The following is a 23,903-nucleotide window of genomic DNA, read 5'->3' on the forward strand; positions in this document are numbered from 1 at the left end:
AGTGATCTCTGCACAACAATTGAAGCTGTTGGCCTGTGAGGGTCTGAGAAAGGATAGAAGAGACATCGTGGGAGTGGAGAGGGGAGGGGTCAGAAGGAGGAAACGAGGTGCTGTGGCCTGAGCTGAGATTGACTTGGGGGTCTGCAGGAGAGGAGGCAGGGAAAGTTGCTTTCATTTTTGAGCACATGGGACAGGTGTCTCCTTCCCAGTGTGCTGGCTAGCTGGATTTTCTTATTCTTTGGACACTCTCCTTCCCAGTGTGATCACAACCCTTCTCCAGATGTTTTAGGAACCTTCTGAAAAGTCATTTGCTCCTTGTTATTAGCAACAGATGTTTTTGTCTTCTTTTGTTTCTTCCTACCTGATATATGGAATGTATGAAATGAAAAGGGAAATACAGTTGATAAAACTCCATTGCTTCATCCGGTTCAGAGAAAGCCCCTTATACTTTTACTTAAAAATACCAGTGGAGCATTTTGAAAAATGCCTCCAACTTTTTGCAAGAATATATTTTTGTCAGCTTTATGGAGGTAGAATTGATATACAATAAAATTTTAAGTTTATAATTTGATGAAATCTGACAGACGGATACAATTGTGTAACCAGCACCGCAAACATCATATAGGACATTTCTATCACTCAGAGTCTTACGCCCTTTTGCACTTCACCCCACACCCCTGGCTCTCCTGCACATCCACTAATGTGCTGTTTTTTTGCCTTTTCTTGACTCACAAATGGAATGATATGATATGATCTGCTTCTTTCACTTAACATAATGGAAACACTTTGAGATTCATCCATGTTGTTTTGTGATTTTGTTGTTTGTTCCTTTTTATTACTGAGTAGTGATTTGTTGTATGGATGGACTACATTTTGTTTATCCATTTACCAGCTGATGGATATTTAAGTTCTTTCCATTTTGGGGCTAGTTATGACTAAAGCTGCTGAGAACGTTTGCTTGCAAGTCTTTGTGCGGACTTAGGTTTTCTTTTCGCTTGGATTAATACCTAGGGGTGGCATTGCTGGGTCATAAGGTAAATGTATGTAAACTTAATGAGAAATTGCCAATCAGTTTTCCAAAGTGGCTGTGCCATTTTGCATTCTCATCAGCAACATAAGAGAATTCCAATTGCTCAACATCTTCGTCAACACTCAGGATTGTCAGCCTTTTAAGTTGTAGCTGTGTTAGTGATTGTGTAGTGGAATATCATTGTGATTTTTAACATTTCTCTAGTAATGTTCAGCATCTTGTTATATGCTTATTTGCCATCCGTATATCTTTGTTGGTGAAATGTGTATTCAGAGATTTTGTCCTTTTTTTTGTTATGTTTGTTTTATTGAATTACAAGTTTACTTTGTATTATATATATGTTTTCCAATATTTTGTTCCAATTTGTATCTTTTTATATTCTTAATAGTGTCTTTTGAGGACCACATTTTGCTTTTGATGAGTATTTAAGAACATTTAAATCAGCATTTTTGATGTAGTTATTGTTCTTTAGTTAAAACAGGATTTGCAGAAATGCTGTTCTTTCACCCAAAATAAGGAAGTAGATCAAACATACACAGAGTGCTGAGTAATTACAGCCTTAAAGGTGGAAGGCAATGGTAGAATATAGTTTTTTTTAAATAATTTAAAATTATAAATTTTTGACCCTGGTTAGAGAAGACAAGAAGATGCTATAATGGCCCTTTTGCACTTAACCAGGCTACAACAGAGTTTATTCTGAAGATTTAAATACTTGTAGAAAGGTCCATTATTTGAGAGGTAGTATTTTGTTGACACTTGTAGAGTACTTTTCCATCTTTTCAGGGGATGCAATGCCTTCTGTAAAGTGGATGTAGCTTGTGTTCGCGAGCTAGGCAGACTGACTTCAGGGGAGGATTTCCTCTGTACCAGAGGGTGTCACTTCTAGCAGCTTATGAGAAGCCGTGATTGTTAGGCAGAGGCCTATTTTAAGAAATCTATTTTAATATAAGGCACCCATTTCATTTTGAAAACCAGAGCCAACTTTTAAGAACTATTAAAATGCAAAGTCTGTGGAGGAAAGATGATTGTTTTCTGAGAGATCACAGCATTATCTAAAACCTTTTCCTTGCCTCAAAGTTCTTTTCTTCCAGGGAGAAAGAGGCAGCATTCATTTATCATAGCTCGTTATGTTTAGCAACTCGTTATGTTTAGCAACAAAAGTCTTTACTGATCTCACGGGTAGTACAGAAATACATCTCATGGTAAAAAATTTAACACAGAATGAGGAGTGAAAATCCTTCGTTTTCCCTCATCTTGAAGTCCCTGTCTCTCTGCTGTCAGTTCAGGATGTGTCCTCGCAGGCCTCCTGTCGCATGTATGCACACATATCAGACGTGCCTTCCTGTTTGTTTTGCACAACAGGGTTATTTTACTGTGACTGTCTTTTTCCCTTAGTAGTCGGGGTGATCCTTCCCAGTCAGTTCACATGAGTGTACCTTCTTTTTGATGATTGCGTGGTGTTTCTGTACATAATTTGGATGAACCATAAATTAATAATTTCTTGTCTGTTGGTGGAATCTTGGGGCTTTCTTTAAAAAAATTTTTTTAAGCTATTAAAAATAGCTACAGTGAACATTCTTGTTTATGTACGCTTGTGAACATATGAAAAATTTCTTTAAGGTAGACTTAATAGAAGTTGAATTGCTGGATCAAAGAGTATATGGGGATTTAAAATTTTGATATATACTGGCTGTTTTCTTCTAAAAAGTTGAAGGACTTGAAGTGGCTCCTTTAGTTCTAGAACTTCTGCCGCACGGTACCGTGACTGCTGGGACACTGCTTTCTTTGTGCTCAGTCATGCTGAAGATAAGAGATCTTCTGCCCTTTTTCATCCTTTCTGATTCCTGAGTTCTGCTCCTGCTCATCATCCCATTTTCTGGGCATGTACCATGTGCCAGGCTCTGTCCAGCTAGGCTGGAAGACAGAGCCCTTGCCTTCAGCAAGTTCTCAGCTGTAAAGTACCACTCCGTCATCTTGCCACGCGAGCAGAAACTCTTACGGCGTCCCCATTACTAGAGATTGTTGCAGCAGAGACTTGGGCTGCCTTTTAGTACATATTATAGTCTGTTTTACAGACATGCTTTTATAATATTCATAATACTAATAATATTAATGAGCTTTTCTAGTTCATTAGGTACATTGTATAAAGATATGTATTAAGGTTTTGTAAAAAGTATGAGACTTATGTGCCAACTTCTTTTCTTCAATACAGGAATGGGTTGGACAAGTGGAAATAAGTGCCCTTTCTCTTATGTACAGGTAAACACTGTAATAACATAGGCAAACAAAAATGAAGTCAGTGGGAAATTAACAGATTCCATTATACTAAAACTGTTAAAGTAGCAAAGCAGTTTTTGTTGATTTTGAGAATCTTTTTTAATGGTTTGTTTTTTTAATTGCATCAGTTTGACATTTAGATATGTCAGTGTTTAGGAATTTTAATTCTCAAAATATTTTTGGAATGGAATATTCCTAAAGTTTTCCAAGCCTATGAACTGTATCAGTTATCAGCCTCCCAGAGAAATGCTTCCCCACTTTCTCAGGGCTGGTAGCAGTGAGTGGCCACTAGGACAGAGGCAAAACACCGGAGTGCCAATTTCATTACTTTTGCCCAGTAGAGGAGCAGCTGAATGCTTTATTTTTTTCTTTTCAAAATGTCTTTATAGATTTTATCTTCACAATTTCTGTGATTTTGAGGTCTACTTTTAGAGTTACAGCTGCAGTTACATATATGCAAATTATATTTAAAGTATTTTTTTTAAATGGATACGTTTATGCAGGTATGTTAGAGCCTAGTTATTCCGTCAGTCTTTTGCTTACTGCTCTGTCTCCAGGGCCAAGAACATTGCTTGTTGTGTACTAGGCTCTTGAGTAAAAGAATGAAATCATGAAATCTCAATTCATGAAATACATTTCATCAGAAGTAATTTCTAAATGTTATTTTCAGGAAAGATTTTATAATTTATCGGGAACCAAATGTTTCTCCTTCACAAGTAACTGAAAATAATTTTCCTGAAAAGGTAAGAATTTTTCTAAGCGTTTCTAAAAGGTTTAAGTAAAAGAGCCACTCAGTTGCCACCTTGACTGCCTGAGCTATAATTTTTACTTGACTTTGAATTTTTTAAAGTTACTTTTTGAGTTTTTTTAAGTTCCTGATAATTATCATTGAGTTATATTATTTTGAATTTGTTTTTCCCCACAAGTCACTGTTGAACTCATAACATTTTACTAGAGGAAAAAAATGGAGGTAGTAGTACATGATTAACTAGACTGTTACTGTCTTATACCAGTATGAACATTAAATAGTAAAATTACTTGTGAAAATAGGTTCTGTCATTGTACCCAGAAATTAATAGATCGGTAGTTGCGATCTGTTTCCCATAATAAAGATAATCCGATTCACAAAGCAGAAAGTCTAGAAAGGGACAAATAAAATGAAACCTGATTCACTGTTAGAGAACTTTATTTAAATGAGCTGTTTTGGAATCATCCCGACCAAGCTAAAGTGTCTTGTCACCATGCTAATGGTGGTGAGGGGAGGGGAACTGAGTGAAATATACCTTTATAAGGACTTGGGGGTTTCCAAGGTGCTTGGCTCTGGATCTGGCCTTTCCAGTATAATTCTTGGAATATGACATAATCTAAACAAAATCAGTATGCATTTCTCTTTGCATAAGTAGTTGACTGTTTAGAAGGTACTTAAAACTGTAAAGCAGAAAAAATTTGCTTTTGATTCTGCCTCTTAGCGAGGTAAGCATTAATAAGGTTTTGGAATAATTTCTTAAAGGCTTTTAACCTCTTGGTCTTTAAATAGTTGAAATCATGTTGTTATCATAAATTGTATGTGATTTGTGATCCTATAAGCATTTCCCCAAGTCATTAAGAACTTTTTGATGTAATGGCTGTGTGACGTTTCAGTGTATAGATGTACCACATGGGAGCTTCTGAAATACTCACTTTCTACTTGGAAATTATTTACTAGTAATTCAGAGATACTGGAGATAGAAGTTCTACGTAAATGTCATACGTGAAGGACTCAGAAGCGTTTTTTATTTTTCCCTTTCAGGTATTACTGTGTTTTTCAAATGGAAATCATTATGATATTGTCTATCCCATAAAGTATAAAGAGAGCTCTGCCATGTGTCAGTGTAAGTATTACCCTTGTTGTTTGTATAGGACATTTTATCCCTAAGCAATGCATAGTCTTAATGCAGACAAGTCAGGGCAAATACACTGTTCTGTTGTAGAAAAATATATTTCTGAGAACCTTAGGTTAACCAGAAGTGTTAATACTGTAATAAAAACTTGTTTCAATAGGCAGAAAGGGAGCTGCTAGTTGCTTAGAGTTTGGCTTGTAAATACAATATTATTTTTTTCCTGCAGTGATTAATTTTAGTAATAAGGATTTATATGTGTTTTTAAAGCTGTTAGCGTATAATGTAAAAATCTAAATGAGGGAAGTCAAGCATTTGATTATATTTGGCTCCAGACCAGGGTTTCTTAACCTTGGCACTGTTGACATTGGGGCCAGATAATTACTTGTTTTGGGGAGGGGGGTTCTGTGCATTGCAGGATGTTTAGTAGTATCAGTTGTGTGGGTGCCAGTAACTGTCTCCCCCATGTGACAGCCAGAAATGTCTCCAGATTTTGCCAAATATTTCCTGGGAGGGTAAAATCCCCCTTTCATCCTCAGTTGAGAATTACTACTCTGGTAGGTCCTTCCTACCTTCTTACTTCAGCTCCTTTATCATCTGTTCCAATAAAGTGCACATCACTCGTGCAAAGCAGCGGTGCTGGGCTTGTGACAGATTTTTCCTCTGTTCTCCAGCTAGGGTGACCAGCGAAGTTGTGTATAATGCAGATTTTTAAACTGATTGATCTGTTTTGGGATAGGAAAGTCTAGGAGTCTGAATCTGGGGCTCTGTCCTCCTCTCTCAGTTATTCAAAATCTGGACACTTCAGCTTTGGAAGGGACAGCTCATGGTGCCTACCTCTCCTGCACGTCTCAGTGCCTGTGGCTTGGATGATATCAGGGTAGATGCAAGGTGATCTGTGAGACAAGGGTGTCTTGGGGGACCATGGTGGGTGAATTCTTAGTATTCTTGTTTTTGTAAAGGTCATTGTAATTTAAACCAAATGAGAGTCCTAAACTCCAGGTGGAGTGTGTTTTTGAATATTTGGTAATACATATTTCTGTGTTTTCTGGAGTTTTTTTCCCCCTTTTTTAAAGCAAAGAGGTTGGCTAAATATGCTTCAGTGGGGGGTGATAAGAGCACATTTTATAACAGTTTCTTTTTAGTCCTTTATGAAAAGTTCTCTTCTTTCATGCCCTTAAGTTTTCCATCCAAGCCTCTTAAGGTTGGGCAGGTTGTGTGATGTCTGTAGTTCTTTTTTTTTTTTTTTTTCTTCTTTTTGGGTGGGGAGAGGTGATTAGGTCTTTAATTTATTTATTTTAAGGCGGGACTGGGGATTGAACTCAGACCTCCTGCCTGCTAAGGACCACATTCTACCCCTCAGCTACTCCTCCCCCCGCCTTAGTTTTTTCATGTGTACAGTTAGAACACTTCACTGTGCTGGGACTGAATATGAAGGTGTGTAAAGGCTAGGCACAGTGTATGAAATGTAGTCATTGCTCAGTGTGCACATTTAATTGCATTATACTTGTTTCACAGTTGTGATACCTTTTTTGTGTTATAGCTTAAAAAATGTCAGTATCTTATGTGAATGATTTGGAAGTAATTCACTGCAAAGACAGACATTGTAGATGCTCTCTATCTAGGTAGCTTTCTGATTAAATTGTGTTATTGACCATAGAATGTTGCAGGTGTCTAGTTAGGACTGTAGAAGCTTGAGCAATCTCAATTTTACGTTAGAACGTAAAATTAGTTAATGCCGTGTAACGTCTCTCTCTTGTTACTTGCAGCTCTCCTTTATGAATTGTTGTATGAGAAGGTATTTAAAACTGATGTGAGTAAAATCTTGATGGGACTAGACACCTCTGAAGTAGCTGATGAAAACAACAGTGAAATATCAGATTCAGAGGATGACAGTTACAAGTAAGAATGAATTTCAGTCCTAAAATATCTTTCTAGTGCCATACCAAGAAACAGTTCGGTACTTGTTTCCGCATGGAGTTGCCTCACGTACTGAGGTATTACGGTGCTTCTGAAACACAGCAGTCTGCAGTAGCAGGTTCCTTCCCTGCCACTAATTTTACCTAATTTCTATTATGAGGCTGTTTCTTTTGGAAGTTTATTTTTTTTTATTGTTGCTAAGGATCTATTTCTGTGTAACCTGGATGTGTATATATATATCTGTGGAATAGATTTGGTCCTACCTATACGTGTGTGTATTAATAAAATTTTAAAATTAGCCTGTCAATTGCTTACATAGCCAGTGATAGAAAAACTGGGCATTTTGATTTCCTTGACTTTCTTTTATTATTTTCTTTCTTAATGCCTCTTCTTTTTCTTTTTATATAATAATAAACCCAAGCTGGAGTGTAAGTATGTGAGTAGCTCTGGATGATGCCTTTGTTTAGGTTGTGAATAAGCACCTTTTACCTTAAAGTCTCTGAAGCTTATTTTTCTTTTCTGCACAAGACGTATAGGGTGGTGGGTAAGAGCTTGGGCTGTGGACATCCTAACCTGGTTTCAGTCCTGGCTTCCTGGCAGCTAACTGCACTTGGCACAAGTTACTTAAATTCACTAAGAAATCTCAATTCTATACCTATAAAATGAGGATATATTAGTATTTCTTTAAAGTGGAGAATCTGTGAGAATTAAATGAGATAACATGTACAGTGCACAGCCTAGTTCCTAGATAGCATGTCCAGCATGCGTTAGTTTTTAGTTAGTTTTTATCAACCATGTTAAATTTACTCTCTGTTTTACGAAAACCGACCTATTCCATTCTCACTGAAGCTAAAAGTGTGTTACTCCTCCTGTATGAGAGTATGAAAGTATCAATTTGGTGTTACATACTGTGAAACTAGAGAAAAATGAAATGGAGCCTTAGGATATCTAATTCTTTATTAAATGCTTAAATATATCTTCTTACATCTGTAATTCCAAGCATTTGTTGAATTAAATTTTTCTGATCCTGATTAAAAATTTGATTGACTACCATTTCTTTGTAAGAAAGAAATGAGTCAGTTAGATTAAAATTAGGATCTGCCCTTGTAAATTTAATGCTAGAATCGCCTAATTAACTTTGTGCAGATGGAAATTCTGCTCAGTGGTTTTCTCCAGGCACCTGGTATGATTAAGGCAAGTCATTGAACATAGGGGAAGTTGGGAGAGAGAATGAGTGACTAGCTTGTTTTAACTTATTACCTTTATTTGGTGTGGCGGCACTTCCAGCACACGCCCTTTGGTTGCTGCTCCTGATAGTTTTAGCAACAGTTGGGTCTGGGATGGCAGCTGGCAGCTGGCAGCTGAGGTGGGTGTAGTGTGGAGTAGAGGCTAGTAAGTTGGAGAAGTTTATCAGGGATGCTGAGCTCATTGTAATGCTGTTTTCCTTTTTATATTGCGTTATTGTGGCCCTTGGAACGTGGAAGCCTTTTAAATAAACTTTTCACTGCATTATTAAGATTTCTTTTTACTTGTGTTGTGGCTGGCTTGGGGAAGACAGAACTTCAGTTAGGGAAGAATGCTGCCTGATCATGGCAGGATAGGTAGGCACACGTGTGGTAACAAGGAGGAAAGACCCAGGATGTCGCTGTGCTCTTGTGCCTGGATTCTTTTCACATTCATATTGGTCAGTCCTGAAGTTTTGAAAGTTAGGGTGCTCTTTAGTCTAGACTCTGGATACTTGGGGTCTCTTACATATTGCTGCATTTAAGGGTATAGGTTTGGAGATTGTCCTGAAGACTAGAGATTGATTTATTAATGAGGAGGAATTGTAGGACGGAAGACTGTAGGTAACCTCTCACCTCATCACCCACTCGACCTGCCATCACTCTGACCAGCCTCACCAGCCTCTTGGCTTCCCCAAGGTCCTTGCATCTCCTGTCCCCTCTGCTTGCAGCAGCCATATGGTTTGCTGTCCCATCACCTTTAAATCTTTATTTAGAAAGACATCTCAGCAAGTCCTTTGCTCATCCTTTTTTTTTTTTAGCCTAAGTCTCAACACTGTTTTTCCTATCTTTTTCCCCCTAAAGCACTTATCAGCGTTTTCCATACTGATTACTTACTTAGTTTGTGTCTATTCTCACTAGATTGTCTTATCCTGTTGTAGTGAATTATTTTGTTCAGTGGAGCCTCATCTATATTTTGAAAGGAAATTTTTACATTGAATGTTTCATACATTCGTTGATTCTGCTCCCCCAAATTTCATATTTTTTGTGGTTTTGTCTTTTTGATGATTGAGTCAGTAAGAATTACTGGTAAAATTCTTTGACATATATACATATACACATACACACATGTACATGTATATATGCTCACTTATTCTAAACTTGTTTGAGCTCATTGGAATATAGCTGTGACTTTTTGGGATATAACTCTGACTTTGAGATTTTTTATGTGAGCTTAGAATAAGGTAATTGCGTGCAAACATTTTTGTACTCCTAATGATGGCTATGCTTCTTTTGTAGGAGTACAGCTACCACTGCTAATGATGTGAATGGATTTAAAGCTTTGTCAAGTGATCAGGTATTTTTTTTTAAATGGTTTTAACTAGTTCTTCAATATAAGAAGCATATGAATTTAATTTTTTTTTCTCTTTTCTGGTACATTTTCAATAGAGTCAGGATCATCTACTAGTAAGACTTTTTTTGGTGACTTCCTAATTTTTAAAGTTTACTTCTTTATTTGATTTTACTCTTATACGTATCTCAGACATGTTTTAAGAGCATTTCTGTGTTCATTGGACTTCCTGGCTTTGTTTATTTAGCACCCGAAAAACAATGGGAACTCTCCTAGCCTTCCTTTGTCTAGAAAGGTTCTTAAGTCACTCAATCCAGCAGTCTATAGAAATGTGGAATATGAAATTTGGCTGAAGTCTAAACAAGGTGAGTTTAAAAATCTGTGTATTTTCCATAAATTTGCTTTGTGGTATTTGAAAATGATTAAGTCAACTTGATACTGTACTGATATTGTTTACAGCTCAACAAAAACATGATTATTCCATTGCTGCTGGCTTACAGTATGAAGTTGGAGATAAATGCCAAGTAAGTGATTATATAGAGGAAGAAAAGATTTTGCTTGAAGTCTTGCCCAAGTTTGTATGTGTTGTTAATTTGGAATTTCAGACTGCATTTTATCATGTAAGCGTTTTAATAGTTAGAAATGTATAGCTTTTGAATGCATTACCAAAACCATATGCATCTAAAACCATGGCATCCCATCACATGGTCTGTAAAACAGTTCAGTCTTTGATACCACTTGCTTCAAAGGAGTAAAAAATAACATTTTAGGTTTTTAGATTTTTCATCACAGTTGGCAAATAATTTACTGAAATTGACATTATAGATCAGTTTGGTATATGTAAGTCATTCTGGAAGGTTTTGATAAAAACATAATATTTTTGTTGGACTGAGAAAGGGAAGTGAATAATAAAGAGCTTTGCCATTGCCTTTGAATAAGCTACTGCTCCGGACTGAAGCAGCTGGGTGTTACAGGGGAAAGCTGCGTTAGGTCAGCGCTTCTCACTTCGTGTGATTTTGTACCCCTGCCTCCCACTTGGCAGTGTCTGTGGGCATTTTTTTTGTTACAGCTGGGAAGATGCTGTTTTGGTGGGTAGAGGCTGGGACAGGACCACCACCCCCACCCCCCCGCCCTGGCAAAGAATTACCTGGTCTAAAGTATCAGTAATGCCAAGACTAGAGAAACTTTTATGAAAAAATATTACTCTTTCTAAAACAAAAACAACCCTCCCCACACACAAAAATATTGTTATTTATAAGAGAATTTTCATCAAAAATGGTTTCCCTCAAAAAATGTTATCTTTTAAAAACTATTTTAAAATAGCCATTGACAAACATTTCTTCTTGACTTGGGGAGGAAACACTCATTTCCTCTGTGATAAAGTGGTCTGTGGAAAGTCTCTGATTGACCAGGCTTATATCTGGGGTTTCCGTGACTGGCTTTACCTTAAAAGCTTTAATAGTGTTCTGATTCTGGGGTAGTTGAAAGGACAGGAAGAAGAGGGTATGATTCATTTAGGTTCTTCCCTACAGGATTGTCAGAAATGTGCTCTAGTCACAGGACAGAATTGCGCGGTCTTTTACTATATTGATTTGGGAAACTTGGAAGAGAAGAAGAGAGATGAGTAAATCCAGGGCTTGCGGTTCCCCTCCCTCCCTCTCCCTGCTTAGTAGGGAAGAGAAGTTTGCTTATTTATGCTGCATCGCTGAAAGTGTGTTACTCATTACTTTAAATCAGGTGTATTTCCTTTCAGGTTGCAATTGCTTCTATAAAACAGATGCTGTATAAGGTAGATGATTAAGCAGATACTTGTTTTAATTTTTTCCTTTTTAGAGTATTTTGTTTCTATTTCTACTACTTGACTATTTCACTTGGATAAAAGTTAATTGAAATTTTATTAGGAGTCTGTTGTGACTCAAAGGTGACTTTTATTTACTCAAGCATGTAAAGTGTAGTTTAAACTTTTAATAAAAATTAGCTTCAGAAAAATTTTTTTATGGTAAAACTGTTGAAGAGAGGAAGGCAGGGTCCTGCTGTGGCTGATGAAGAGTGAAAGCTCCGCTTGAGGGCCGTCATCTGCAGTTGGCCGTCCCCCGCGCCGGCGGACGTGGAGGGCCGAGCGTGCTGGGCCATTTTACGTCAGGCACTCGAGTACCCGGGGAGTTGTGGTATTTTCAGGGGTCCTGGAACCCGGTCCCCCACGGATTCCAAGGGAGACTGTATGGATAAAATAGGAGGTTACTTCAGACAGGGCTGCATACATTGGGCTCCTAGTGCAGTGACTGGCAGTGCGCTGTTCTGTGTGTGCCCTTTGACTATAGGAAACCCAAAGGCTTATTCTTCTGTCTTGATGATTTGCTATTGTGTAGTAACCAGCTGTATGTTAGAGAAGAGATGATGGACCTATCTGTAAGGAGAAAAAAGGTCACAGTTACGTGTTAAAATATTTAAATATTGGAAAAATGAGATGACAATAGGAATTTTAATAATAGTCGCCCTCCTTTGTGGAGTTGTTGCCGTTTGCAAGCTGGTGTCCGTTATATGTGTCATATGTACCTCACTCCATCTCTGTGGGTCCTCTGATGTAGGTACTATTATTAGTCCCATCTTGTATCTGAGGACACTGAAGCATGACATGAGGAACTTGCTCAAGGTCATATTGCTGGTAAGAAGAAACGCCGGGCCTGGAATCCTGGTGTTTGTGGGGCCACAGCCTGCCTTCAGAGCCAGGACAATTTAGAAAAAGTTTGAAAGAGTAAACCAAAGGAGTATTGATAGAGGTACATAGGTCACGGAGGTCAGAGATAATATCAGGCACCCTTTTGAACTTAGTTTTGCTTTCAACAATGTATGTTCATTTTCTCTTTAGTTGAAAATGAAATAACAATTTGGAAACTGATCATTAATGCGAAAGAATCAGGTGACTGATTTTTCTTTGTGCAATTGTTCAACAGGTGAGGTTGGATCACAATGGAAAATTTCCTAATTCAGACTTTCAAGGGGTTCACTCTGAGAACGGACCAGTTTTGGTCGAGGAACTTGGAAAGAAGTATGTATTGCTCTTCAGCTAAGGCATTCACGGTCTCTTCCATTTAGCCTCATGTAATCAAGAGCATTTCTAAATGGCCCTGTGTATTTGCAAATTCAGTTAAAGATACTGCCAGTGTATAGAAAATATATTTGTTTAGATCTTTTGGAAAACTAGTTTGAGTACAGATTTAGTGGTTTGTGCCTTAACGTATTTTAAATAAAAATATTTGTTGCATACTGTTTAAAGTGTGCCATTCTTCTCAAAGGCAATTTGGGAAATTGATTCTGTTGTAACTATAAAGTAGGAGCTTTGGAGGACAGAGACCATACTCATTTCTAATTTCGTTCATTGCTGCCCTGCCTGTAGTTTTTAGTAAATGATTGTCAGGAGGAGGAGTAAAGCGCTTTCTGTTAAGCAGTGTTACTTTAGAGCAACTTTTGTTTCAGCTACTGCTGCCTTTATTAGAGGAAAGGGTAGTAGATCATACCTAGACTTCACTATGGAAAATTTCAGACATACACACATGTAAGGAGGACATTGCAGTGAACCCTAGTGTGACTGTCACCCTATTTTAGCAGCAAATAGTGGTTTGGCGGTCTTTTCTAATCTCTTCTGCCTAACCCTTAAAAAAAAATGGGAATGAAATTGGAATTTTTGCAAGCGTATCCCAGACATCACACCATTTCTTGTAGACGCGTAGATAACACAGAAAGGACTCCTCCCTCCCCCATCTTGGCTGCAGTCCTGTCGTCATGTCTAATGGATAATAATCTCCCGTTTATTTAATTTTGTGCTTAGATTGTGATTATGGCCGTTTAGTCTTCTGTTCTTTTAGGTTAGAAAATATGCTTTTGCTGTGCGACACCTTATTTGATTAGAATTACATTTGGATTGCTAAATGCTTTGTACTTTAGTTTGTTTTTTATATAAGAACTAAAACTGGGAATTCTTTTTTATGTAAATTGAAAAAATATTTTCTTAAGTATGCACAGTACTTAAGTGGGTATTCTTACTGGAGTACTTTAAATTACTGCAAGTTTATTTATTTCATTTTAAAGACACTCACCGAAGAACCTCAAACCACCTCCCTCAGAAAGCTGGAACACAGTGTCAGGGAAGAAGATGAAAAAACTTCCTTCCGGACAAAATTTCCATTCTGGTAGGAGCACATCAAGTTACTGTTTCTTGGGAAAGGGGTGATAAGTACTTGGGGTGGTCATAATAGGAAAACGATGAGATATTTTTGGCTTCTTGTCACAGACATTGATTACAGAGGGCCAAAGACCCCAAGCAAGCCAACGAAAGCCCCGGCCGCACTACCTCCTCGGCTGCAGCACCCTTCGGGGGTGAGACCGCACGCTGCCTCCAGCCACCCCGCAGGGTCGCAGCCTCAGAAGCCTGCCAGCGAGCACAGAAGTTTGAGCAGGACACCCTCACAGATCATAAGGTACCCTTCTTGAATGCAAGACAATGAGAAATTAACTGAGGTGGGGAGGGTAGAGCTCAGTGGCAGAGTGCCTGCCTGAGGTCCTGGGTTCCATCCCCAGTACCTCCATTAAAAAATGAGTAAGTAAACCTAATTACCTCCCCCACCTAAAAAAGAAAAATAAAAAGAAATTAAGTGAGGAGCTTTTCTTTTATTTGCCATGTTACATGTGTTTAGTTACAACTCTTTGTTCATATACTTGTCTGTAGCATCAGTGTTAAAAGTATTGTTGATGAAGTACCATGTGAAGATTTCAGTTCTTTGTCATTCTCTTTAAACAAATTAGAGGAATTTTGAAGGGTAAGCCATCTCTATCTTTATTTTTGAATAATTTTTTTCAAATGATTTAGGAGCTTTTATCCTAGACCTTATCCTGGCACTTAGTAAGTTTTCTGGTGGCTTGTAGTGTGTTAAAGACTGAATTCCAAATTGTATTCCTAATTCCTTGCAAAGTGAGGATGTTCCCCTTCATAAAGGAACGTAAACTAACCTGAGTGGTTGGCTTACTTTGTTTTCGTAAGTCTGGATTGTTTGTGGTAATGTGTCTTAACACTGAATGAGGCTGTAGGTTGGTGTAATTCATGCAGGCTTGGCCGTGTCTCCTGTGGGTGCTGGAGGCCTCCTGGGTTACTGTGACCAGTACCTTCCCCATCCAGGCTCCCTCTCCCCAGTTGTCTCAATAGTTGGAACTTGCCAGGCTCCGGTTTTTAGTTCCTTTATTTCTGGCATGTGGGCATTCCCCTTTCTTGGGAGTGTATTTAACATTTTGTTGTTAAGGATAGTTTATGTTACATCTTCAAGACAAAGTTGTAGGTTCTTAGGCTGACGTGTTACCAGTGTGGTGTAGTTTCCTAGGTTTGTGGGGTACTACGACTGGCGTAAAACAGCAGGCATCATTCTCTCGCGGTTCTGGAGACTGGATGTTTGCGGTCAAGGTGTCAGCAGGGCCGTGCTCTCTGAAGGCTCTGGGGAAGAGTCTGTCCCCTCCCCTGCTTTTGCTGTTGTCTGCAGTCCTTGGCGTTCCCTGGCTTGTATGTAGGTGCACGACTCCAGTCTCTGTCCCCGTTGTCATGTGCTGTTCTCCTTGCGTGTCTGTGTCAGTCACGGTGGACTTAGGGCCCACCCTGCTCCAGGATGACCTCATCTTAGTGTGGTTGCTTCTGCAAGGACCCTACATAAAAGTAAAGTCCGCACAGATACCTGGGGTCAAGACTTGAACATTCAGTTTATAACAGATTACATTTTTCTTTTTTATTGAACAAACTATTTAGGGTAGGAAATTAATTGATACTGTTTAAAATTCAAAACATTCAGTTTATTCTGGTAATTCCTTCCTATCTCTGTTTTGCCAGAGGTATCGTTTCCTTCTGCAGAGGCATCCAGTGTTTTAACAGATTCTTCTGTATCCTTGCCTGGGATACTTCATATATGTGTAAAAAACACATGTGTGTTCATAATCCAGTTTTCTGAAAGTTCTAATGAGAACAAGTGATTAAACATCAGTCAGAAGAAAGGATGACCTCATCCGTCAAGGCTGGCCACCACAAACAACCCTGAGTACAGCCTGGGTACAGAGGAGTCAGGGTCTTGGCACATGCAGCACACAGAATTATGTTGTAAATCAGCTAGTTGTGGCTAAAGTCTGATGTTTGGACATTGACCAGACTCCACTAGCATCTGGTGGTAGCTTATCCAGTACAGGCAAAGTATCTAAGAGGAATAATTTATTATGAATATTAACTTTGGAAACCTAAAAATTTGAAGTAAATGTAGAAAGGTCATAGACAAAAATGAGATTTTTTTCTTAAAATAAAATTCTCATTTTTTAAATAGGCTAGAAAAGCATTTTTTTCTCTTGAACACAAGGATGCTCTTTAGTGTCTTAAAGTTTTAAGAAACAAAATACAGATTACTAAATGGCTAATTTAAATACACTTTTGTTTACCACAAACTGATTTATATCCAGTGTGTTTCTAGTATTGCATCCAGTCTGTTAGGAATTGGAGTAGCAGACAGATGTGATCCTTTTCTCGTTTCCGTGGTGGCTGTATACGACCTGGTGTATTAAAGCACTGGACGGCAGGAGGCAATGGGTAGTGCGTAGACGTGAAGCTTTGGAGAATTTCTGACCTTGTGACAGACTCCATAGAACCTAGTTGTGCTTGCTCCACACTGTGGGTGTGAGCATGGATTTGACTAGTGTATTCAAACACATTTAGAGACTACTGACTGAATATTTAAAGTAAGATTTTAAAAAGTTTTAGTCAAAATTTAGAATTGTGCAGCTAATACCCCCAATTGTTTAAGACCATTAGAATTCATCTTGGCTTCATTTCTAATATCTAACACATCAGTTTTGAATTCTTATTACAGAATGAAAGAGCTGTAATGTTGGGCATGAGCCCTTCATGACCTCTCATTTTTTCATTTCTTTCTCATTGATATCCTCACTGATACTGTCTTTTTGGAGAAAAGGAAACAAAATAATGACCGAAACCAAGCAGGATTCCACGCGTGCTTTCATTATGCGGGTGCTGAGAGTGGTGGTGGTGTCTGTGCTCTCTAGGTAGACACAGGTGGGAAGGATTTGGCTCTGGCGGGTGAGGAGCGGTAGGCACCTTTGGGTGGTGGGGCACATTGGGGAGGGAGTGTTAACTTTCCAGACACTGCTGGCACTTGCTGAGTCGTCTTTGGAGTCTCCCACCATTGGGGTTTGGGAAGGACTGGTCTAAGATTGAGGGTCCAGGTTTGCTCCCCTGTTTATTCCCCCCAGTACTCTGGGGTTTCCATCTGCCCCATTGGAATTCTCTCTTGTATTGTGACAATATATTTTTCCTGTAGGTTTTGGATTTTCATTTCCCACTGCTGTGGAACTGTGAGACATGGTAGAAACATAGTGCTCATGTTGCCTATAATAGTTACAAGCCTTAAAAAAAATCAGGGTTGCGTTACAGGTGACTAAACTCTATTCGTGAACTTCTTGTCATTCTTCTTTAACCAAAATTATATTGAAATGACAGTAATTTTATCTGGGCAATTAGTAGCTAGCCTGGTACGTTTCTTCTTCTTTTCAGGTTTCAGTTTCCCATGGTACTGTCTTTAAAAAGGAAGAGGGTGGTCCTGGTGTCTCCTTTGAACATTGCCCTTTACTTAGAATGGAAAATGAGGATGCTTTTGAGGCCTAAACTAGTAACTTTCCCTTTCCTTTGAAAGAGAATTCTTGTGAAAGTCCTGGAGAATGGCATAAAGAAAATATATATAGTGCTCACATTTATGCCCTCATGAAAAGAAAAAAAACTCTCTGATTTCTGTATCACTTGGAAATGAGTTGTTTTTCTCCTTTTTTTTTCCTTCCCCCACGCCTTCCCCCCATTGTAAGTATATTTTCTTGACTGTGAAATGTAGCCTAGTGCTCCAGGCGCTGCCGTTTGCTGAAAATTAATTAATCAGGCAGCCAGAAGTTCTGTAATGTTACTGTGTCAAATATTGTATTGCAAAAAAGTTTTAAAAACAATTTTTAGGTACCTAATACATTTTTTCTTTTTAGGAACTCTATGCATTTTGGGGTTTTTTTTGTGTGTGACAAGAGTATTTTATTTGACAGAAAACCTGATCGTGAGAGAGCGGAGGATTTTGACCCCATGATTCGAGAATCTAACTATTTCGGCCTCTCTCCGGAAGAGCGCAGAGAGAAACAAGCTATAGAGGAATCTCGGTTACTCTATGAAATTCAGAACAGAGATGAACAGGCTTTCCCGGCCCTTTCCGTATGTATATAAAAGGGTTTTAATTTAAACATTATCCTTCAGAAGTCTCCCTGAGTTGAAAGACACCTTGAAGATCGTGCAGTTGCCCCTCTTTTCATTTTCACGAGGACGATCCGGTCTAAGGTTATTACTAGTTGTGGCAGAGTTGAGGCAAGTGAACTGGTTATCTCACTTCAAGTTTAGTATTTACTTTTGAACTGAAACTCGTTTGTTTTTTGCGAGAGACAGTAACGAGCATTGGAGTTTCACGATTCATTTAATAAGGTATGTCTGCAAAATCAGGAAACTCGTTTTCAGTGTTCCTTACTAAGCATACCAGGGCCCAGGAAGAGCAGCCTCACACGTGCAGACAGGACAGCACGGGCACTGGCGGGGACGGTGGTCCATGCCGTCCTGTGGCGCTGCTCTTGTCCGGGTGGCAGGCCTGGGCTGAGGGATGCTTCTCTGGTGAGATAAGTGTTCTCTCCCTTTAGGTTTCTGATTCCTTTTACGGGAGTCAGAAGGGAGAACAGTCCTCGTGTAGAGTGACGTAAGTGCTCTGTGAGGAGGGGTCATTGGCAGCACAGGGCAAGGTAATTAATTCGGGCTGGGGTGCTGGGAGTCCTGTGCCTGTGGTCTTAGATGTATTGGTAAGTGGAACCAAGTGACCTGAGATGCAGAGTGGTGGTTGGAACACTTTCTTAACAGTGGATTGAGCAAACAGAATTGAATGTTTCAGGGGGCTACCCAGTTTACCAGTATAAAACATTAAAGTGCCCCCACACCCAGTTCTCTGTCCTCTGGTCTCTGGAATCCTTCAGAGGTGTGAGATGCTCAGTTGAAAACAGCTGGCACAGAGGTTAGAGCTAAGGAGTTACTGGAAAAAGTGCCCAAATCCATATGTGAATTAGGCATGGCCTGTATTTTAAGTATATTTTTCTCTGTGATATAGGTTATTTTCCCATTATATTTAGATAATAAAAATTACAAAGCATTTAAGCTTCTACTCATAGCTTTATATCCTTTTTTCATTTAGTGAATGAAACAACTGTAATGTTGAAATAAATCCTGAGATTTTTTGATTGTTAAAATGGAGCCTTCATAACTCACTGTTTTTAGATAGGCGTTTGATCCTGTCTTGGACTTGACAGTGACTCAGGTTTGTCTTCGGAAAACTCCCGGCACAGAGGGCTGAGGTTCTTTTCTCAGCCGCGTGCAGCGTTTACCCGGAGAGTGTTAAAGAGGAAGGGACCTGCAGTGATAGTTCAGCCGAACAGCCTGCCTCACTCCAGTCCCTGTGTTGCACCAGAGCTTGGGTGATTTGCTGACGGTCAGTAGCATTTCAGCAATAGGAGTCCTAGTGCCCTGTAGGGCACTGCCAGTTTGCACTTGGGGCTTTTTCCCCACCAAGGACTGTGGCTGTGCGAGGGCTGCCTGTGAAGGCTGGTGTGGAGGGTGCTGTTCTTTGTGAGAATGGAGGGTAAGTCGCAGGCTGAAGGTTTGGTCAGGGTGGCTTCCTGAAACATGGTGACTTGAAGAAGTCTTATTTCTAGTTTAGGCCGAGTGTCTGATTGCCTAATAAGCCAATTTACAGAGTATATGATATGAACCCTAGGTCCTGTTTTTTGTGGTTTTGGAAGTATAAACAACAAGGCTGTGAATTTTGAGATTTTCAGTCAGATGTTTTATGAGTAAGATTAACTAGAAGACTTTTGTTCGTGTATTTGTGGGTAAATCTTCAGCACAAAGTGTTGGGTTTTGTTTTTTTTTTTTTTAAAGAGCTCAGCAGTCAGTCAGTCAGCTTCTCCGAGTAGCAACCCGGGTATCCAGAGAAAGTCATCCCACGTGAGCGATAGAAAAGGAGGCAGACGGAGGACGGATCCCGAAGAGCGGAAAGATAAAGGTACGCCATCGCATCATCTGAAGGCGGGTGCTTCAGGTCTGCTTCGGGTTTAAAGTCATATATGGGGAAAAGAGCTTGCTTCTTAAGTGCTTAAGCAGTTCATTGTCACGTCTCGCTGTTACAGAGAAGCAAAGCAAGCATGTTGTGTTATTCTGAAAACCGTACTGTTCACTGACTGAACACGCTTCAGGTGGTGCTCTTAGTTTTCTCCGTCTCCACATTTTGTTGTTCTTTCCTCACACCTGGCTAGTGGCTGACGTGGTCTTTTTGGTCTTGATCTGTTATAGATTCTGTCCATGGACATGTTCCCTTGGATAAAAAACCTGAGCCAGGCACGCTGGAGGTAAAGCTTTTAAATAGTTATTGCATCCTTTTCTTCTTTCCTTACCGCTGTGGTAATGTAGAAGGTGCGGGTGATGTCATCACTTTGTAACAAAGTGTTAGGGAAATAGAAAAGCGGGAAGAAACAGTCCCTGAGGAGAATTCACTCACAAATGATGACCGTTTCCTCTTGAGTACATTTGGACCTATCTGGATTGGTGGAAGGTAGCTTACTTTCCATTACTCTCTAGTAGATTTGAGATTTTTTAAAGGAAAAGTGCTGTTTGAAACCATGCACCCAGTGAAAACTGCCCAGTAGTTTGATATGATAAAGATGTGCAGGCAAAATCTGTTGAAGACCAGATACAATTGAAAAAATACTCACTCATGTGAGGGTTCAGTCAGATGCAGGGAGGGCGAATTGTCAGGGCAACCGTGGTTACCCTAGAATGTGGGTCTTTGAAATATAAAATTACCCTTTTTTTTTTCTTTTTCCTTCCAAAGAATATTAGCAATGATAAATGTTCAAGGATTTCATCACCATCAAAGTCAAAGAAATTAGAGTGCCCACCTCCTGCAGAACAAGTAAGTGCACTGTTGCATTTGACATTAAATGCTTCATTTTCTGGGTTTCTTAACTCTTTTGTATGATCGTTTAAAAACAAACAAAAAAACTTAAAAAAACAAAAACAAAAACAAAATAAAGGAGATGGAAGAATTTATTCCAGTATCAACATTTGGATGCAGTTATGATTATAGTGTAATTCTGCTGTTAGTCTAGAATGTTCTCAGTTTTAATGTAATGTTATTTTTGTAATCACTACTTTCTGGACACAGAAGCCATTCTTCTGAATTGACTTTGAATAAGTTTATATTTGGTACCTTGTATCAACCTTTGTGGTGGGTTGGCTTGAAAAATCAGATTTTTGAAGGGAAATTATAAATTTCTACTTGATTTCAAAGAGTTGTCTGCATTCTTAACTATTATTTCCTAGAAGAGAGGGAATTTAATGATTAAAGAGACTACAAAAACACATCTAAAATGCAGTCCCGCCTATTTACAGATTTGATGGTGAAGGGACCCAAGTTCTAGCAGACATTTTGGTTGCTAGTCGAGTACAGGAGCAGAGAAAGTTCTTAGCCGTGCGTTTCAGCTAACATCCTTCATGTTGGGTAGAAAGCATATAGTTTGATGTTATCTCTTTGTGTGAGGAGCTATTCTAAATAATTCATGGATTTCAAGGTGATTTCAGGGATTTTGCTTCCTTGGCTTAAAAGCATTGTGTTGTTTGCTTCAGTTTGTTTCTAACCTTGCCAGTGACTTCTGTGACTTTCAGTGGGCAATCCCTGGTTAGGATCAAATTTATTTGTGTGGAAGTTTCAGTTACTGTGTTTTTTTCTCTTATGTTTTAGACTTCAGAAAGACCATTTATAGAAAATGCAGTTGTATATATAGAAGGCAGGCAACTCAAGGTACATTTGACGGTTAAGTGAGTGTTAAGCAAAATGAACTGTTGTCTTTTTCCACCCTGTCTTCTTGAAGAAGCCAGCAGAACACGTGTCTTTGTCAAGTCCAGCTCCCCTTCTAGTGTCTCCCGAGGTACATCTAACTCCTGCGGTGCCTTCTCTACCAGCCACTGTGCCAGCCTGGCCAAGCGAATCGACAACTTTTGGACCAACAGGTTAGATAAGAATTTTAAAAATTTGAACCAACCTGTGATGCCTTCCAAGTCAGAGACTTCAGATTCTTGAGTGTGAGCTTGGCCTCAGAGCAGGCGGTGTGGGAAGCCAACACAGAGCTTCCTGTGGTCCTCTGCGCTGCGCTGTGCTGCGCTTTGCTGTGCTGCGCTGCTTCCAGTGGGGAAGGGCTGGGTTCATTTAGTACTCATCCGAAATAGGCCCTCAGTCTTGGGAGCAAGACAGCACAGTCTCCCCACTTCCCTGACCCCGGACCAGCTCTCGGGGGGCCCCCATTGAGCCCTTTGCCAGGCTCTGTGTCTTACACTGTTCATACGAGCTGTTATTAGAAGGCACTGATTCAAAGCTCGTTTTCTGAGCTCATTTCCTCCTGTGTTTCCAGGAGACTCCTTGGTTGATGTAAGAGGTACTTTAGATCGCTTAGGTCCACACCTTGTTACCAGCTCTATAATTGTATACCATTCTTTATTTTTTAGCTTAATGTGAAGTTACATTTGTAAAACAATTATTTTTGCCTGTTTATAGTCTTCCGATTCCTCTCCCTCTCTTCTGTAGGTGTCCCTGCTCCAATTCCCGTTTTGTCAGTGACACAGACTCTGACCACTGGACCTGATTCTGCTGTGTCCCAAGCTCACTTAACACCCTCTCCAGTTCCTGTGTCAATACAAGCCGTGAACCAGCCCTTGATGCCTTTGCCTCAGACGCTGAGCCTTTACCAAGACCCACTCTATCCTGGGTTTCCTTGTAATGAAAAGGGAGATCGAGCCATTGCACCACCTTACTCACTGTGTCACACTGGGGAGGACCTGCCTAAAGGTGAGGCCCTTCTCCAAGTGCAGGTTGATTTATCATCAAGTACTGAAGCAGGTGCGGTGGGAAATGTAAGTAGAGGTCAGAGATCATGTTGCTGAGTAAGCCGAAGGACTGCTTGGGGAGGACAGCAGAGGTCTGGCTGGTCATTCACTCTCTCCAGTTCCAGCTCCTGTTTGATTGGAGTATTTTGTATGTTTAGTAACTACCTCTGGCCCTGGTGTCATTTTTTTCAAAAACAGCTTGAATCCATTTTGAATTAAATCTTAATAACTAAACATTACTGAGTTTTCACATCAGTGTTTGGTTTTTGGAACTGCTCATATTCATTACGTTACACTTTATGAAAAAATTACAGAAGAGAATGAATATAATATGTAATAGCTGTTGTGGTAGTACATGCAATAATGTATTTTTTAAGGATTCTTTAAACATTTTTTAAAATTTTACTTTGCAAGATTTCCTATCTGTAGAACAGCTGAAAGCGTAATGCAGGGGCTCGTGTGCTCTTTACCTGGATTTTTGTGGATAATTTTGTTTTATTAGTCAGTGGTTTGATGCTTGAATCTTGGGGTAACTGGCTAATGTCAAGTGAGTGTCTGGGCTAATCTCATTCATGAGTTAGGTTTATGCTGATTTTCACCCTTATCCCCCAACATCTTTATTTCATAATGTTTTAAACTCCACAAAGAAGCTGAAAAAGAAATACAGTGAACACCTGAGTTTTCTTTGCACAGATTTAATCATATCAAAATCTCATTTTAAGCCATTTTGGGAACTTGAATGTCAGCATAGATAAAGCATATTGAACCTGGTGTTACCCTACAATAATGGAGCCTGGTTTTGGTTAGATTACAGTTTTTAATCTATGTTTTATATTACAGGCTAGAGAAAGCAATTCAAGTAGGCAAAATTAACTTTAGAACTGTGTATGTCATTTGAGGATAATGAAAAAAGCTTTTTGAATGTATAATTTTAGTGAGTGATTACTGTGTTACTTATTTTCAGATAAGAACATTCTTCGATTCTTCTTCAATCTCGGTGTAAAGGTATTTACATTCTATCATTTTTAAGTTATTTTTAAGTTAACACTGTTTAAAATTATCACAGTTTAAATATGCTCGTAATTCTTACTGTCGGCCAATAACCTAAGGCTTACTCAATCTCATTATTTTAAGAACTAGCATTATCCGTGTTGTGGAGTTTTTGTTGTTGTTATTGTTGTTTTGG

General features: G+C 39.2%; 1 protein-coding gene across 3 annotated transcripts in view; it reads left to right on the forward strand.

Moving 5' to 3' along the window:
- OTUD4 (OTU deubiquitinase 4) overlaps positions 1-23,903 on the forward strand; it is a 39,794-nt gene that overhangs the window by 9,615 nt on the left and 6,276 nt on the right. For all 3 annotated transcript variants that reach the window (XM_072976343.1, XM_072976349.1, XM_072976359.1), the window contains exons 4-20: positions 3,243-3,289; positions 3,978-4,050; positions 5,097-5,178; positions 6,954-7,086; positions 9,627-9,684; positions 9,926-10,043; positions 10,138-10,202; positions 12,633-12,727; positions 13,768-13,868; positions 13,970-14,156; positions 17,800-17,962; positions 19,721-19,844; positions 20,132-20,187; positions 20,670-20,750; positions 21,709-21,847; positions 22,419-22,679; positions 23,682-23,722. In XM_072976343.1, the coding sequence (XP_072832444.1) occupies positions 3,243-3,289; positions 3,978-4,050; positions 5,097-5,178; positions 6,954-7,086; positions 9,627-9,684; positions 9,926-10,043; positions 10,138-10,202; positions 12,633-12,727; positions 13,768-13,868; positions 13,970-14,156; positions 17,800-17,962; positions 19,721-19,844; positions 20,132-20,187; positions 20,670-20,750; positions 21,709-21,847; positions 22,419-22,679; positions 23,682-23,722 (1,824 nt within the window). The remainder of the gene's footprint in view (positions 1-3,242; positions 3,290-3,977; positions 4,051-5,096; positions 5,179-6,953; positions 7,087-9,626; positions 9,685-9,925; positions 10,044-10,137; positions 10,203-12,632; positions 12,728-13,767; positions 13,869-13,969; positions 14,157-17,799; positions 17,963-19,720; positions 19,845-20,131; positions 20,188-20,669; positions 20,751-21,708; positions 21,848-22,418; positions 22,680-23,681; positions 23,723-23,903) is intronic.

This window comes from Vicugna pacos, chromosome 2 (genome assembly GCF_048564905.1).
Source record: "Vicugna pacos chromosome 2, VicPac4, whole genome shotgun sequence".
NCBI classification, from domain to species: domain Eukaryota; kingdom Metazoa; phylum Chordata; class Mammalia; order Artiodactyla; family Camelidae; genus Vicugna; species Vicugna pacos.